The 13,316-nt window shown below is 45.3% G+C and overlaps 1 protein-coding gene across 1 annotated transcript in view; it reads left to right on the top strand.

The window, feature by feature from the left end:
- LOC126214847 (sterile alpha motif domain-containing protein 1-like) overlaps nt 1-13,316 on the top strand; it is a 91,297-nt gene that overhangs the window by 68,930 nt on the left and 9,051 nt on the right. The window contains exon 6 of the mRNA XM_049941483.1: nt 3,691-3,891. Within this exon, the coding sequence (XP_049797440.1) occupies nt 3,691-3,891 (201 nt within the window). The remainder of the gene's footprint in view (nt 1-3,690; nt 3,892-13,316) is intronic.

Genomic DNA, 13,316 nt, shown 5'->3' with positions numbered 1-13,316 from the left:
GGTAGATTTTTTATTTATCTAATTATATTTTCAAAAAATGATAATTTTCCTCGATATATTAGACCTTTTGTGAAAAGCAGCACAAATTCGTATTTCGTCGAGCACCTCTTTGCACACGGATACGTAGTTCTCGTTCAGTGTAGATTCATTTACGACTGGATTTGTCGTGTACCTCTCCGAGAACTGTCAGAAGTGTGGATTCGGCAGCTTCCCCAGTGGTACATTGCGAGGCACTGTCATCTCACCCGAATCCTCGAAGAACGATTGAACAACTGAAGATAGACCTGTCTGCCCAAAGAACAGCATTAGTCTGCTGTCATTTTCAGCACTTCTCTTCACACAGCTGCTGTGTTTGGTGGTCTTTAAGTGTTGTTGCACATTAAAGCACTTTTCTGCACTAACTTCAACTTCACGTAGTTTACAAAATAATATTTCCTTATAAGTGCTGAAAAACTTCTCTCCAAAATCACCAACCAAACCTCGCAACTTTGTGCTGTTGGACCACTTGCTTTTGGCATACTGAACCGAACTGAGTTTGTATTCCAACTGAAGAGCGTTATAACATCGGAAGCAGCGACCGTGAGCGTGCTGTCGACCCCGCGCAAACTGACTACTGTGTTAACGCTTCTTGTCCACTACAGTCCTGACAAATGAAGCTTTGTAGTAATTGTTGTGTTTATTTGAGACAATATCACTTGGCACGTTGTCACATGAGCAACATTTTCGTGTTATATTCTTGTGTCCTTAAATATATGACAATATATGCATTTTTGGCAAAATTTGGCCAAAATATGACCTCATGGTCATGTATGGACAGTAAAAACACATTTTTCTACACCAAAAGTACCTGGATTTGTGCGCAAATTATTGGAAGATTCACCCTAAAGTTGAGGAAAGATATATGACTTGTCATTAAAATCTGGGTCGTGCTAATAACACTGCCATCAGTGCGGCAGACACAGTTTAAACTGTGTAAGGAAGTGTTCTGTTGGCCGAGGAAATTATTTATCTTCAAAAACTGAATAGAGTTTAAAAATGGATGACTCACAAACACAGCCGGTAGAACTGTTATGTTCTTTCTTCAATAGAGAAAAAATTGTGCAATACCTAACGTTGGAACAAAGAAAAATCATGAGTGAGATATGGATAATACTTCACTATTATTCTTATCTTTTATCGTCGTTTACAGAATCGTACAAAAAACAGATTTAAATGTTTGTTCACTGCATAATGCTCTCGTATGTTCCCCCTCGCCTCTACCTCGATCGTCCCACAAACTCCGCCAGAGTCAGTCGCTCGAGCCATTTGCGCTGCAGTGCTAGGACGAGACACTTATTGCATTCTTAACGAGAATGAAAGGTGCTGAGTCGAGTTACTACAAGCATATGTATCATTTGACACTTCCACTAGACAGTCAGTGGTTATTAAATTTTTTATAACAAATGACTACAGACATTTAAGGCTCCAGGCTTGTTCTAAAGACATAATTTCTTGCCTGCCTTGTACATTTGCCCCGCCCCATTTAAACTCCTTTCTTTTTTCCGCATCATCTTCCCTGTGAACAGGCAAGTGTAATTGTATGTGTCAAACACACTACTGAATGGCATTTAGAGAAGCATTTTTCCAAAGTTACTTATTATAAATTTCAGTTTTTTCAGAAAACAGCTTCAGAAACATCAAACTACATTTAAACGCAAACAGGTGACATAACAATGAACCTTACCTATAATACAAAAAAGGCGAAGAAGAGCCCCATTAACTGATCTGTGACTTTGAATGTGGCCCTGTGGTTCCATCGACTCGGTTCAAAATACTTGCACTGTCGGTAGCTGTACAGCACGGGTTGCAGGTTTACAGTGTCTCGTGATAAGTACTTGGTGGAACAATAATTAGTGAAAGCGTTAAATGGAATTACATTCACGTGACTAATTTTGTAGTGAGGAAATAACTGTAATAATGATTCGACAGTACAAGTGAAGACCGACAATCGAGACTGACTAACTGTAACTCATTCGTTCACTCACTCGTCGTGTCCGGTAGATCTCGTCGAGAAGAGAACCTTCAGAGATGAGGAAAGAGTCGAGATATACCTTAACGAAAGACGAGCAGATCACAGGAGCTTAATCTGTACGTTGCAGTAAGGAAAAACTGACACTGTACTTTCACAGTGCAAGGCAATGCGGTTATTTTATATAAAACCGGATATGGCCTTCAGTCAATCAAACTCTGGCAATTATGAAAGTCCTGTACCTATTTTGCAGCAGTGTGATGAAGGCCAGAGACTTGTCGACCACTTTAGCTGCCGTGTAGCCTTCAGTCCTGTCCTCCTGTCACAGGTTAGTCTGCCACGTTTGCACCAAGTTGTCGTTACTGCATTCACGGTTGAAACCTTCATAACGTGTCCTCACATAGAGAGTGTAGCAAACTTGTACGGTAGAAAAGCTACAGCATCTCTCACTCGGTACCCTGGTATATGAAATCAACTGAGAGAACAGCCTGAGCTCACAGCTGCTCCGAGACAACCACCACTGTCCGCACGCAGCTCGACTCAGCAGCTGTCCACACTCGCTCGCCTCCAAACTGCTGCCTGGCGGTCGAGCGGGCGGCAGCTCCGTGCCTCACAATCCACTGCCGCCTCCTCGACTCTACTCTGCCGAGAACCCCGGCCCGTTTACTGTCGCTCACGTGACGGCACTTTTTCCCGTCGAGGTTGTACGTGTCGTCAAACTTCACTCACAGCTGCGTAACTGCCTTCGGTGTGCCAGATGGGTTTTACTCCCCTCCGCGAGCAAATCGCACGCGGTGCTCGTTTGAGACTTCGTATTGGCTGAAATATTTGATAACCTATTGTCAAAATATTCTGTTTAGGACACGGAAAAATGAGATCCGCCCGTCCTTTGTGGGAGACTGGTCGCCCGAGTATCTCAATATATTGCAGAATACACAGTCTCGGGCTGTTTTACTTTATTTGAAGAGATAATTTATTTCTCATTTACAGCACTCGTCAGATCTGTAATGAGGAAAATGAAGCTACGTCTGAATCTGGAAAACACCAACTGGGACCTGTTACGTACACACAAAAACAAGGGAGCCTGTTATCTTACAAAGTAGCAAAAAAAGGTCATCAGTCCCCTAGAACTTAGAACTACTTAAACCTAACTAACCCAAGGACATCACACACATCCATGCCCGAGGCAGGATTCGAACCTGCGACCGTAGCGGTCACGTGGCTCCAGACTGTAGCGCCTAGAACCGCTCGGCCACCCCGGCCGGCGACAAAGAGCACATGTAGCCATTAACTGTAGTGATTGACAGTACAAGTGATAACTGAATAATGGCTCATTACCGTAGAAGGTAATTAGCTTGTGTGTCTTCCACGTTTATTTTATAGGGCGGTATTTGACGTACTAATTTTCCTCTCATAGATATGACAATGGCTGTAACACTGATAACACTCATTTGTTTGAATAAAATAAAAAAAATATTATGACCGAGAATGTGAAATATACAGTTGACTCAGTTTGGACTCCAATTTTGAACACGAGTGCCACGGTCAACTCGTTCGTACATTCTACCACAATATCGGCTTCCTTTCTGGAGATGGGCCTTCCCTCGTGGACTATCTCCCGACTATCTTGCAGAGGTGCTGTTTCAGAGCGTTCTAGTTTCAGCCACAAATCGGATGTGCAGGTGGAGGAAGTGCAGTGGCCACGACAGACGGTGCGGGTCGGAGGCGTGGCCGGCGGCGTCACGGCGCGCGACTTCGCGGCTCCGCCCCCCTACAGCCCGCCTCCGCAGAGGGCCGACGCCGACGCCGCCTCCCTGGCGCCGCCCCCGCCCCCGCAGCCGCCGACGCCGCCCGTGCAGCGCCTGCGACGCTGCGTCCGCAAGGTCAGTGTCGGCAGCCCACTCTCAACTGCACTGCGCATTGCACACTACATACAGTTTCTTCTCGTCGAAGAATGACCAGTCTGGCCGCGTGAGAGTTGCAATCAGCGTGGCTCGTCTTAGCAGTCCCGGTAGGAGTCGTACGTACATGCCCAGCTTCATCACTCGACACTGTTTCTCGAAACCTTTGTGGGATAGTCGGTGTCTTATCTCGAATCGTCTGCCCGTTCGGTTTATCGGCATCTCGGTGATACTTACCCGTGAGCCAAATCTACTTGGTACCGGTCGCACACATTCGAGCAGTATTCTAGGTAAGGTCGCACTACTGTATTGTAAGCAGTCTTCTTCGTGGAGTGATTGCAGGACAGGGTGTGCCACCAGTGAACTAGAGTCTCGTCACTTGCCTTGCACACGACTCAGCCTGACTGATCGTTTCATTTCCTATCCGTAAAAATTGTTACACCCACGTATTTGTGTGAGGTGACGGATATGCCGTTCAAATGGCTCTGAGCACTATGGGACTCAACTGCTGTGGTCATAAGTCCCCTAGAACTTAGAACTACTTAAACCTAACTAACCTAAGGACAGCACACAACACCCAGCCATCACGAGGCAGAGAAAATCCCTGACCCCGCCGGGAATCGAACCCGGGAACCCGGGCGTGGGAAGCGAGAACGCTACCGCACGACCACGAGATGCGGGCGGATATGCCGTGACGTCGGTTGTGTTGTTGTATGTTAAGGCGCCACGTATACCGTTTGTATATGTACACGTGAATGTCGTCGACATCAGAGCACGAGGGATGTTTATGTCTGTGCCGACAACACACAACTACACGGCCACGTTATGACCTGATTCCGGAATAGCTAGCTTAATACAGTATAAAGGTAGTGCGTTTCCATGCTGCGTTATTTACGTGTGATATTATTCTTCACTTAACCTTTGAGACTTTAAGAAACAGCTACTCTTAATCGGGCCCAAAACTCGACTTGTAACGCACTTGCGATCCTGTCGCAATATTAATAATACACCAGGTTCTACACCACGATAAGAAAGTATCACTGTTTGTGAAATAAAATATACGAATAAACTTCTTTATATCTTTCCTTTTTATTTAATCGAATGCTTTCAAATATTTATTTCGCGCCCACAAACCATCCACACCTCGATGCAGAGTGTAAACGTGTGCATGAAAAATAGCACACGGTTTCTGCTAGGCTACTTCGATCAACAGGATTTATATTGGATATTGAAAATGATCTTTCTATCCAAACTTACATCCTCCAGAATGGCTCATCAAATATTCTACCCTTTCGCGATAATTAATAATTCGCGTAAATTGTATTTTCGCGAGTTTAAAGCAAACCATCGGCGGCGCGAAAGCAGTCTCCATACTGCGACACACCCGCGACGCTTACTGGCCTGTCACGAAATTGACCGGCGCACATCTACGACCAATTTCAAGGTCATAATTCGCCCTGCACGACTGTGTGCGACTGAACTTCGTTCAATCAATTATTTCTGGAATCGTAACCACTGATCCCGACACTGACTGTCCATAAACGCACAATTAACACTCCTTTTCTTTCCTTTTTTCGAAGAGTAAACGAATGACATCACGTCATATACATAGTTATTAAAATGTTATTCCAAATGATCTCAAACATTTATCATCACTATATTTTAACGGTAATCAGAAAAAATATTTATTATCGGAAAGTAACACATAACAGATCGCACGTAACTAAATGACAGCTTTGCATCGGGACTTAATCGCGCAAAACTATATAAAGAAATCCCCCAAATCTCTATTTCTCCATACCGACTGACAGATACAAATAAGATATTCAAGACCTCATAGATCAATCCCGACCTGTAATGTTATACCGATTCCAGTTGTAACTCACTAATATTGTAGTCATAACAAACTATATTTTTTTCATTTTGTGAAGAGCACAATGTCACATTTTTGAACACTCACAGCAAGTTGCTAACCAACCTTTGCACCACTCTGAAATTTTATCGAGATCTTACTGCACATTTGTGCGACTTTTTTCAGGTATACTACGTTATCTGCCGTAGGTCTGATTTTAAATATTGTCTGCCAGGTTATTAATGTATTGGGTCAGTGCATAAGCTTGTAGAATTTTTCTTTAAGTTTAGTGAACGTAACAGATATACATAACCGAGATTATTGAATGATTATTTCCACCATTTGATTATACAAACTTCTTTATTTTATGTTATTAACACGATTTCGGCCTTAAGACATTATCGAGTACAACAGTGTTGGGTATACTTACACTTTGCTAAGTGAAGTCATGGTCAAGATCTCTTCAATTGGGTGTTCCAGTGTGTAGATAAATTCAAAATCACTGAAATGTACAGCAGATAGGTGGCAAACACATTTTCCAGCCATAAAACTATAGTATATATTGTATATTTTCAGACCATGCTCACTGCAAATGTAACTGCTGTATTGATGTGCATTCCCTGGCTTAATTGTTTAGTGAGTAGAAAACATGTTTTCAATGTGTGTGCCATTCGTGTCACTAGCGATTTTGTACTTATCTACACATTGGGACACCCAGTTCCAGATATCTTGACAATGACATCACTTAACAAAGTCTAATTACACCCAAAATTGTTGTACTCGATAATGGCTTAAGGCCGAAATCGTGATAGTAATATAAAGTAAAAGAAGTTTGTAAAGTAAAATGGCAGAAATATCATTCAAACATTATTACATGACTTCGGTCCAAAAATATGAAAAGTTTGTCACATAACAAAGACTTTAGTCATCAATAATATGTTCTTGTTCACTGTTTAGAACAGTCTGCCTTCAAGTTCCTCGAATGCTGTTCGATAGAGGGTGGAAAAGGTGAACATCTGGGGGCGAGTAAGCTGGTTGCGGAATGACTTCCTAACCCGACTCCTGTGCACAATTTTTCCTCAGTGTAACAGAATGTGGGGGGCCGTTATCACTTCACGCAGACCCCCCGGTTGTCTTTCTCGGATTCTGCCTGCAGGACGTCTCAGTTGCTGACAATAAATGTCAGCAGTGGTAGCAGCACCTCCGGGAAGCAGTTTGTCGTACCCCCACCACACCGTCGCTGTTTTGTGTAACGTTATCTTTTGCGGAAGCACGCAGGCCTCTGTTGCCGGTTTGTTTGGGCTCGACCATTCCTTTCTCACCAGTAACGATACAGGACAGGACAGGACTGGTCGGTGTCGTTCACGAGCCGACAGCTGACGAGCAGGCATAGATGCACTTACGGCTACCCACGGATTTTTGTGATTTTTGACGTAGAGTATGCGGTACCCGTACACCCGATTTTTGAACCTTCGTCATTGCTGACAAGTGATGCACAATGGTGGAACCATCACAGTTCGTCACATCTGCCAATTCTCGAGTACACTGACGTGGATCGGCGTGGATTAATGCATTTAAATGATCTTCGTCAAACCCCCAAAAGGTGTCCCGGAATGTGAACCATCACTAGTGTCAAAAACGGTCCTCCTCAAAATGAGAAAGCTATTTTCTTGTAACACTCTGTCCAATGGCATTATCCCTATACGAGGAGTACATGTTTCTGGCTCTCTCTGCTGCTGTCACCCCTTTATTGAAATCAAACACAGGACTGTGTCAGAAATGTTCCAATTTCTCTACTTGGCGCTCCATTTCTAGTGTCCACAGCTTCACTCACTATCTCCATTTGACAAAATGACAATATGAAAACTAAAATAGCAACAATGAACTACAAATAAAACAATGACACCTGATAAATAAAACTATAGCAACCGGAATACAAACGTGCGAAATAAAAACGTTACAAACTGACGCACCAACCTAACAGAAGACGAGCGAAAGGGATCCTGACAGCCTTCTGTGGGGCACCCCTCGTGTTGTTTCTGCTTCTGTCGGTGACTCGGCACAGAGGATGACCCGCTGCATCCTCCCTCCCAACAAATTCTCGGTCCAGTCACAAACTGCATTTCACACCCCATACAGATGTATTTTTGTTTACAATATTTCCAGAACACAAGAAGTGCAGCAGCCAGCTGAGAAAAACACGGCTGACGTCATTACTTACAGTCTGTGCTGGGAAGGCAGCGAGGCAGACACTGTATCTGTAAAACGAAATTCTCAAGATTACTGAAAATAAGTAAACGGTTGTACAGTAGACAAATGCATGCTTTCTCAGTGAATTTTGCTTATCTTCTTTGTTTGCATGCTGAGTAATTGCTTTGCACTCTTACTGTGTTTGTATCAGAAGAGGAACACCTGTTTACCAAATATCAAATACCAATACAACTGGGGCATAGCTGTACCAAAAGTCATGTGGAATCCATTGTTAGAAATATTCATTATCGTGTTTTAGGCAAGCGACATACATCATTGTTCTCGACTTTCGAGAACCGCTGTGAAAACGTTATTTCGTGAAATATGAGCTGAAGACAATAATATTCTATGTCAAGTTACTGAACATATATGTATCCGTGTATCTATAGTACTGTGAAACCTAATCTTGTATCAATTCCTCTGCTGTAATCATGTTGTATTTCCTGATTCAATATAAACGGACATTAATGACTACCTCGATTCAAAAAATAATATCAAAAGATATGTAACCCATTTGTGTGTGTTGTCTCTAAACAAGCTTCCCCCAAAAATGATACCATAAGCTATTAGCAGGGTGAAGTAGGTTTCTTTTTCTCTTTTAATCCCCAACTTCTGTAATGTTTCATTGTGGTTGGAGCTGGACTTACCAGGCTCTTATTGTGATCCGTTTATAATTCCCAAAACTTAATGTTATCTACTTCTCGGATTTTTAGATTGTAGAAGTAAGTTATGGAATTCTGTGAGAAGTACTCAGCTGTACATACAGCGTCTTGTCGATGCTGAATTGTAATAGATTTGCCTCGAACCGTCTGCGAATGTTCCATTAGCTGCTCCATCAAGCAGGGGAGTAATTCTCACACTTGTCACCTCCAGACACGCACTAAATGTGTGTCTTGTGACAGATAAAGTGAAAACAGATTACTTTACATTGAATTTAGTTTTTATTTCATAGATCCTTAATGCAGAGAACCTAAAGATTGAAATTTTCACTCTGCAGCGGAGTGTTTGTTTGTTTTTTGTTTTTTTTGGCTTTAGGGCGCAAAAACAACTGGGGTCATACGCGTCCAAGTCGAAACTAGAGAACACGAAGATAGAGAGGAGTTAAAAAACGACTGTGCGTCAGTCCCAATTGACGTAATAGAAGACAGCTAAAAACAGGCACGTAGAAAAAGGGCTAAAAAAGACACCATACAGAAAGGGAGGTCCAAAACTACAAATTAAATAACCTTCGCCATATTGCTTTGTCAGATAAAAAGTAAGATGACTCAGACGGCAAACCCAAACGGCAATGTAAAAGGTTAAAAAATGGCTATTCCGTCATTAAGTGGCGGGCAGTGTGTACAAAGTGGTGGGGGCAGCACCACTTAGAAAATCTGGACATCACAACTGGGGAAATCTCGTTCTTCGAAGGTCTCCGGGAAGGAGTAAAGCTGCGTCAGCCTTAGTAAGCTGCCATTTGGGAGTGCACGAGGATGGGGTAGGAGTCAGCAAACTGAGAGCACACGGGAAGTGGTCACTCGAGTAAGTGTCAGACAGAATGGACCTCTCAAGACGGTGGGCAAGCTGGTCAGTGCAAAGGATAGGTCCAAATGGGAACAGGTGTGCGAGGAGTCGGAAAGGAAAGTGGGTGCTCCAGTGTTAAGGTAGAAGAGGTTAAGTTGGTTAAGAAGGTCCTGGGAGAACCCCAAAGGGGATGATGCGCATTAAAGGCACCGAGTAGCAAAAATGGGAGAGGTAGCTGCCCAATAAGCTGAAGGAAGTCTGCCCTGGTGACATCAAATGATGGAGGTACATAAATGGTACAGAGGTAAAAAGTCAGGCGGCGAGGGAAAAGGCGAACTGCGACAGCTTGAAGATGGGTTGTCGGGGAGATGGGTTGACTGTGAATGGCGTCCTGTGTGAGCAGCATGACGCCCCTACGAGATGGAATGCCAATCTCAGGGGGAAGGTCAAAACGAATCGGTAAGTAATGTGAAAAGCTCAAAGCGGTCGTGAGGGAGCAATTTCGTTTCCTGAAGGCAGAGTACAAGGGGATGCTGTGATGCTAAAATCAGCTGTAAATCCTCTTTGTGGGGCCGAAGGCCGCGAACGTTCCATTGGAGGACAGTCATGAGGAGGAAGAGATGCAGGGGTGTCAACTCGGCGCCCGCCGAGAGACAGCCAGTGGAGAGTCGCTACTAAAGGGGACAGAATCAGGAGGATCCTGCTACATGGGGTACACAGAAGCATCGGCTTTCTTGTGCAGTCGGTCCGTGGAATCCAAACTGAAAAACGGTTGGTGGTGTGCACCGGCGAGGCAGAGGCCGGCTGGGCTGAGGTACCACGTGGCGACACCGTCAAACAGGATCTTCGAGTTGGCGAAGGAGAAGACCATTTGCCTCTGGTGGACTTCTTCGAGCCTTTCCGGTTACTTGAAGACTCGAGGGTTGTTTGGCTGGAGGGACGGAGGAAGTCTACACGGGAGTACTCCTTGTGTCCTTTCCTGCCTACTGGTTATCTAGCTGGTGGATTCGCCCCTCGAGGGGAGAGTTTGGCGGTTTGTTGCACACCAGGATAGGGGGATGGCGATGCTACCTCGACACCGGGCGATTTCTCAGCCTCAGAGCTGAACTGGAGGTCGCACGCCTGCGTGGCCACGTCCTTCACAGAGCGAGGGTAACAGGAACAGAACTGTAGGTGCCAGACGGGAGAACACAGGGTTTGCGACTAGCCGGTAACTTGCGAGCTACTGAGTAAGGCACTTTTTCCTTTTTCCAAATCTCATCGAGATACACGGGACAATCCCGAGAGGAGGCGGCACGGCCGCCATTGCAGTTGATACAACGTTTAGAAGGAGGCGGACAATCGGCCTCGGGTGCATCCCTACCACAGGTTACACATTTGGCTGGGCGTCGACAAGAAATTCTAGTGTGGTTGAAACGATGACATGATGACACTGGTACCAGCACATCGGGTTCGGAATATACGTCCGGACTATGATAGTTTCATAGCCTGCTTTGATCTTGGATGGCAGCACCACTCTACCAGAGGTGAGGAAAAGAGTGCGGGTGGGCACTAAGGAGGAATCTACCTTTCTCATTACACAATGGACAGCAGTGACACCCTGATCAGCGAGGTAAGACTGGATTTTGGCCTAGATTAGACCGTCGAGCAGCCTGGTGTAAATGACACCGCGGGAAGAATTCAAAGTTCTACGGGCATCCAGACGAACTGGGAGCGAGGCAGCAAGCAGTTGCTGCACTTGAAAATCAGAAGCAGTCTCCAAAAGCAACGTGCCATTCCGTAAATGAGAGCAAGATTTCACAGGGCCAGCAATTGCATCAACACGTTTCTGAATAATAAGCAGATTTACCGTGGCGAATGACTGAGTGTCTTCAGTACACGAGGAACGTCGGTGCCGCGGGACTGCTCTTCGAATCATCAGCCTCATTATGTTTTCATTTCGTAGACATCGAGGGGGAAGACGATTGACTCATCGCGAGAAAATCCCCCACAATTGCCAGCATCTCCGGTGGCAGGCTCCTCCCAACTGCAGTATTCCTTTACAAGGGGGCGCACCAACCTTAGGTGATTGTTCACACCTCCTAAACATATAACAGAGGGGCCAATTGGCAATTTCGGAAGGTTGCAGCTCAGGCAATACCCTCCCTGGGCCCGGCCTGTACCAGGGGGTGCGTGCGAATCCTACCTGTCGACCCGGGGCTGGGAAATACACGTTACCCAGTCACCTGTCACGCGTCAGACGCACGGGCCGGCCTTCAGGAGCACACAGGGAGGAAGAAGAAAAACTCGAACGCCGTAGCGGAGGAACGAGATAAGGGAAACGAAGAAAGCAAAAAGGAATGAAAAACAAAGGTGAGACTGTTCTTACGTCAGCGGCAAACAATGCAGAAAATTCCCAATAACATCTTGGAGATGTTCTCCAAGGGAGGGGAAAAAGAATAGCAAGAGGATAGATATGCAGCACAGAAGGGCTGAAAACGCTAGGTCCCCGTGGCAGCCAAGCAAGAAACCCGCCGAGGACTGGCGATCACCCAGGGGGATGGGGGGGGGGGGGGGGGCAGTGGAGTGTGCACCGATACGAAACTTCCTGGCATATAAAACTGTGTGCCGGACCGAGACTCGAACTCGGGACATTCGCCTTTCGCGGGCAAGTCCTCCACCGACTGGAAGGTGGGAGACGAGGTACTGGCGGAAATAAGGCTGTGAGGATGGGACACGAGTCGTGTTCGGGTAGGTCAGTTAGCAGAGCACCTGCCCGCGAAAGGCGAAGGTCCCGAGTTCGAGTCTCGGTCTGGCACACAGTTTAATCTGCCACGAAGTTTCAACCTGAAGATTAAATAACACGAAAATTGAATACTACATACATATTTACAAGACAAGAGAAAAGCTAATGTTAATTTCAAATATTCCAACTAAAATGGTTTTCATGGTAGAGAAACACTCAGAAATGGTAAACATATTTTTATTTAAGAGATTAGTGGGGGAGAGGGCTGTGCTACCACACTTGTCACAAAAGAAGTGAATTTATACTACATCCAAGTGCCGAAGGTGACTGTGCTATTGTCGTGACACATCGTCACACAGAAATTAAGTTTACAACACTTATTTACACTGATCATGAATGAGATTTTCACTCTGCAGCGGAGTGTGCGCTGATATGAAACTTCCTGGCGGATTGAAACTGTGTGCCCGACCGAGACTCGAACTCGGGACCTTTGCCTTTCGCGGGCAAGTGCTCTACCAACTGAGCTACCGAAGCACGACTCACGCCCGGTACCCACAGCTTTACTTCTGCAAGTATCTCGTCTCCTACCTTCCAAACTTTACAGAAGTTCTCCTGCGAACCATGCAGAACTGATCATATTTCTGCAATGAAGAAATAGAGATGAAAGTATAGTATCTCGAAAGCTCATTAATCAATACTGGAAAGCACCATCCAACGCGAATACAAAAGAAACGAGCATATTGCACGAGGGAGAACACAGAAGTAAGCATACTGGTTGGTTGGTTGGTTGTCTTGGGGAAGGAGACCAGACATCGAGGCCATCGGTCTCATCGGATTAGGGAAGGAAGTCGGCCGTGCCCTTTGAAAGGAACCATCCCAGCATTTGCCTGGAGCGATTTAGGGAAATCACGGAAAACCTAAATCAGGATGGCCGGACGCGGGATTGAACCGTCGTCCTCCCGAATGCGAGTCCAGTTAAGCATACTGCACGAGGGAAAAGTAACAGAAATAAAATGTAAATGCCATGTGGCTAGGGCCTGCCATCGGGTAGACCGTTTGCCTGGTGCAAGTCTTTCG

This window comes from Schistocerca nitens, chromosome 12, assembly GCF_023898315.1.
Source record: "Schistocerca nitens isolate TAMUIC-IGC-003100 chromosome 12, iqSchNite1.1, whole genome shotgun sequence".
Classification (NCBI taxonomy): Eukaryota; Metazoa; Arthropoda; class Insecta; order Orthoptera; family Acrididae; genus Schistocerca; species Schistocerca nitens.
Note: the sequence above shows the minus strand (reverse complement) of the source record. Positions and strands in the feature narration are given on the sequence as shown.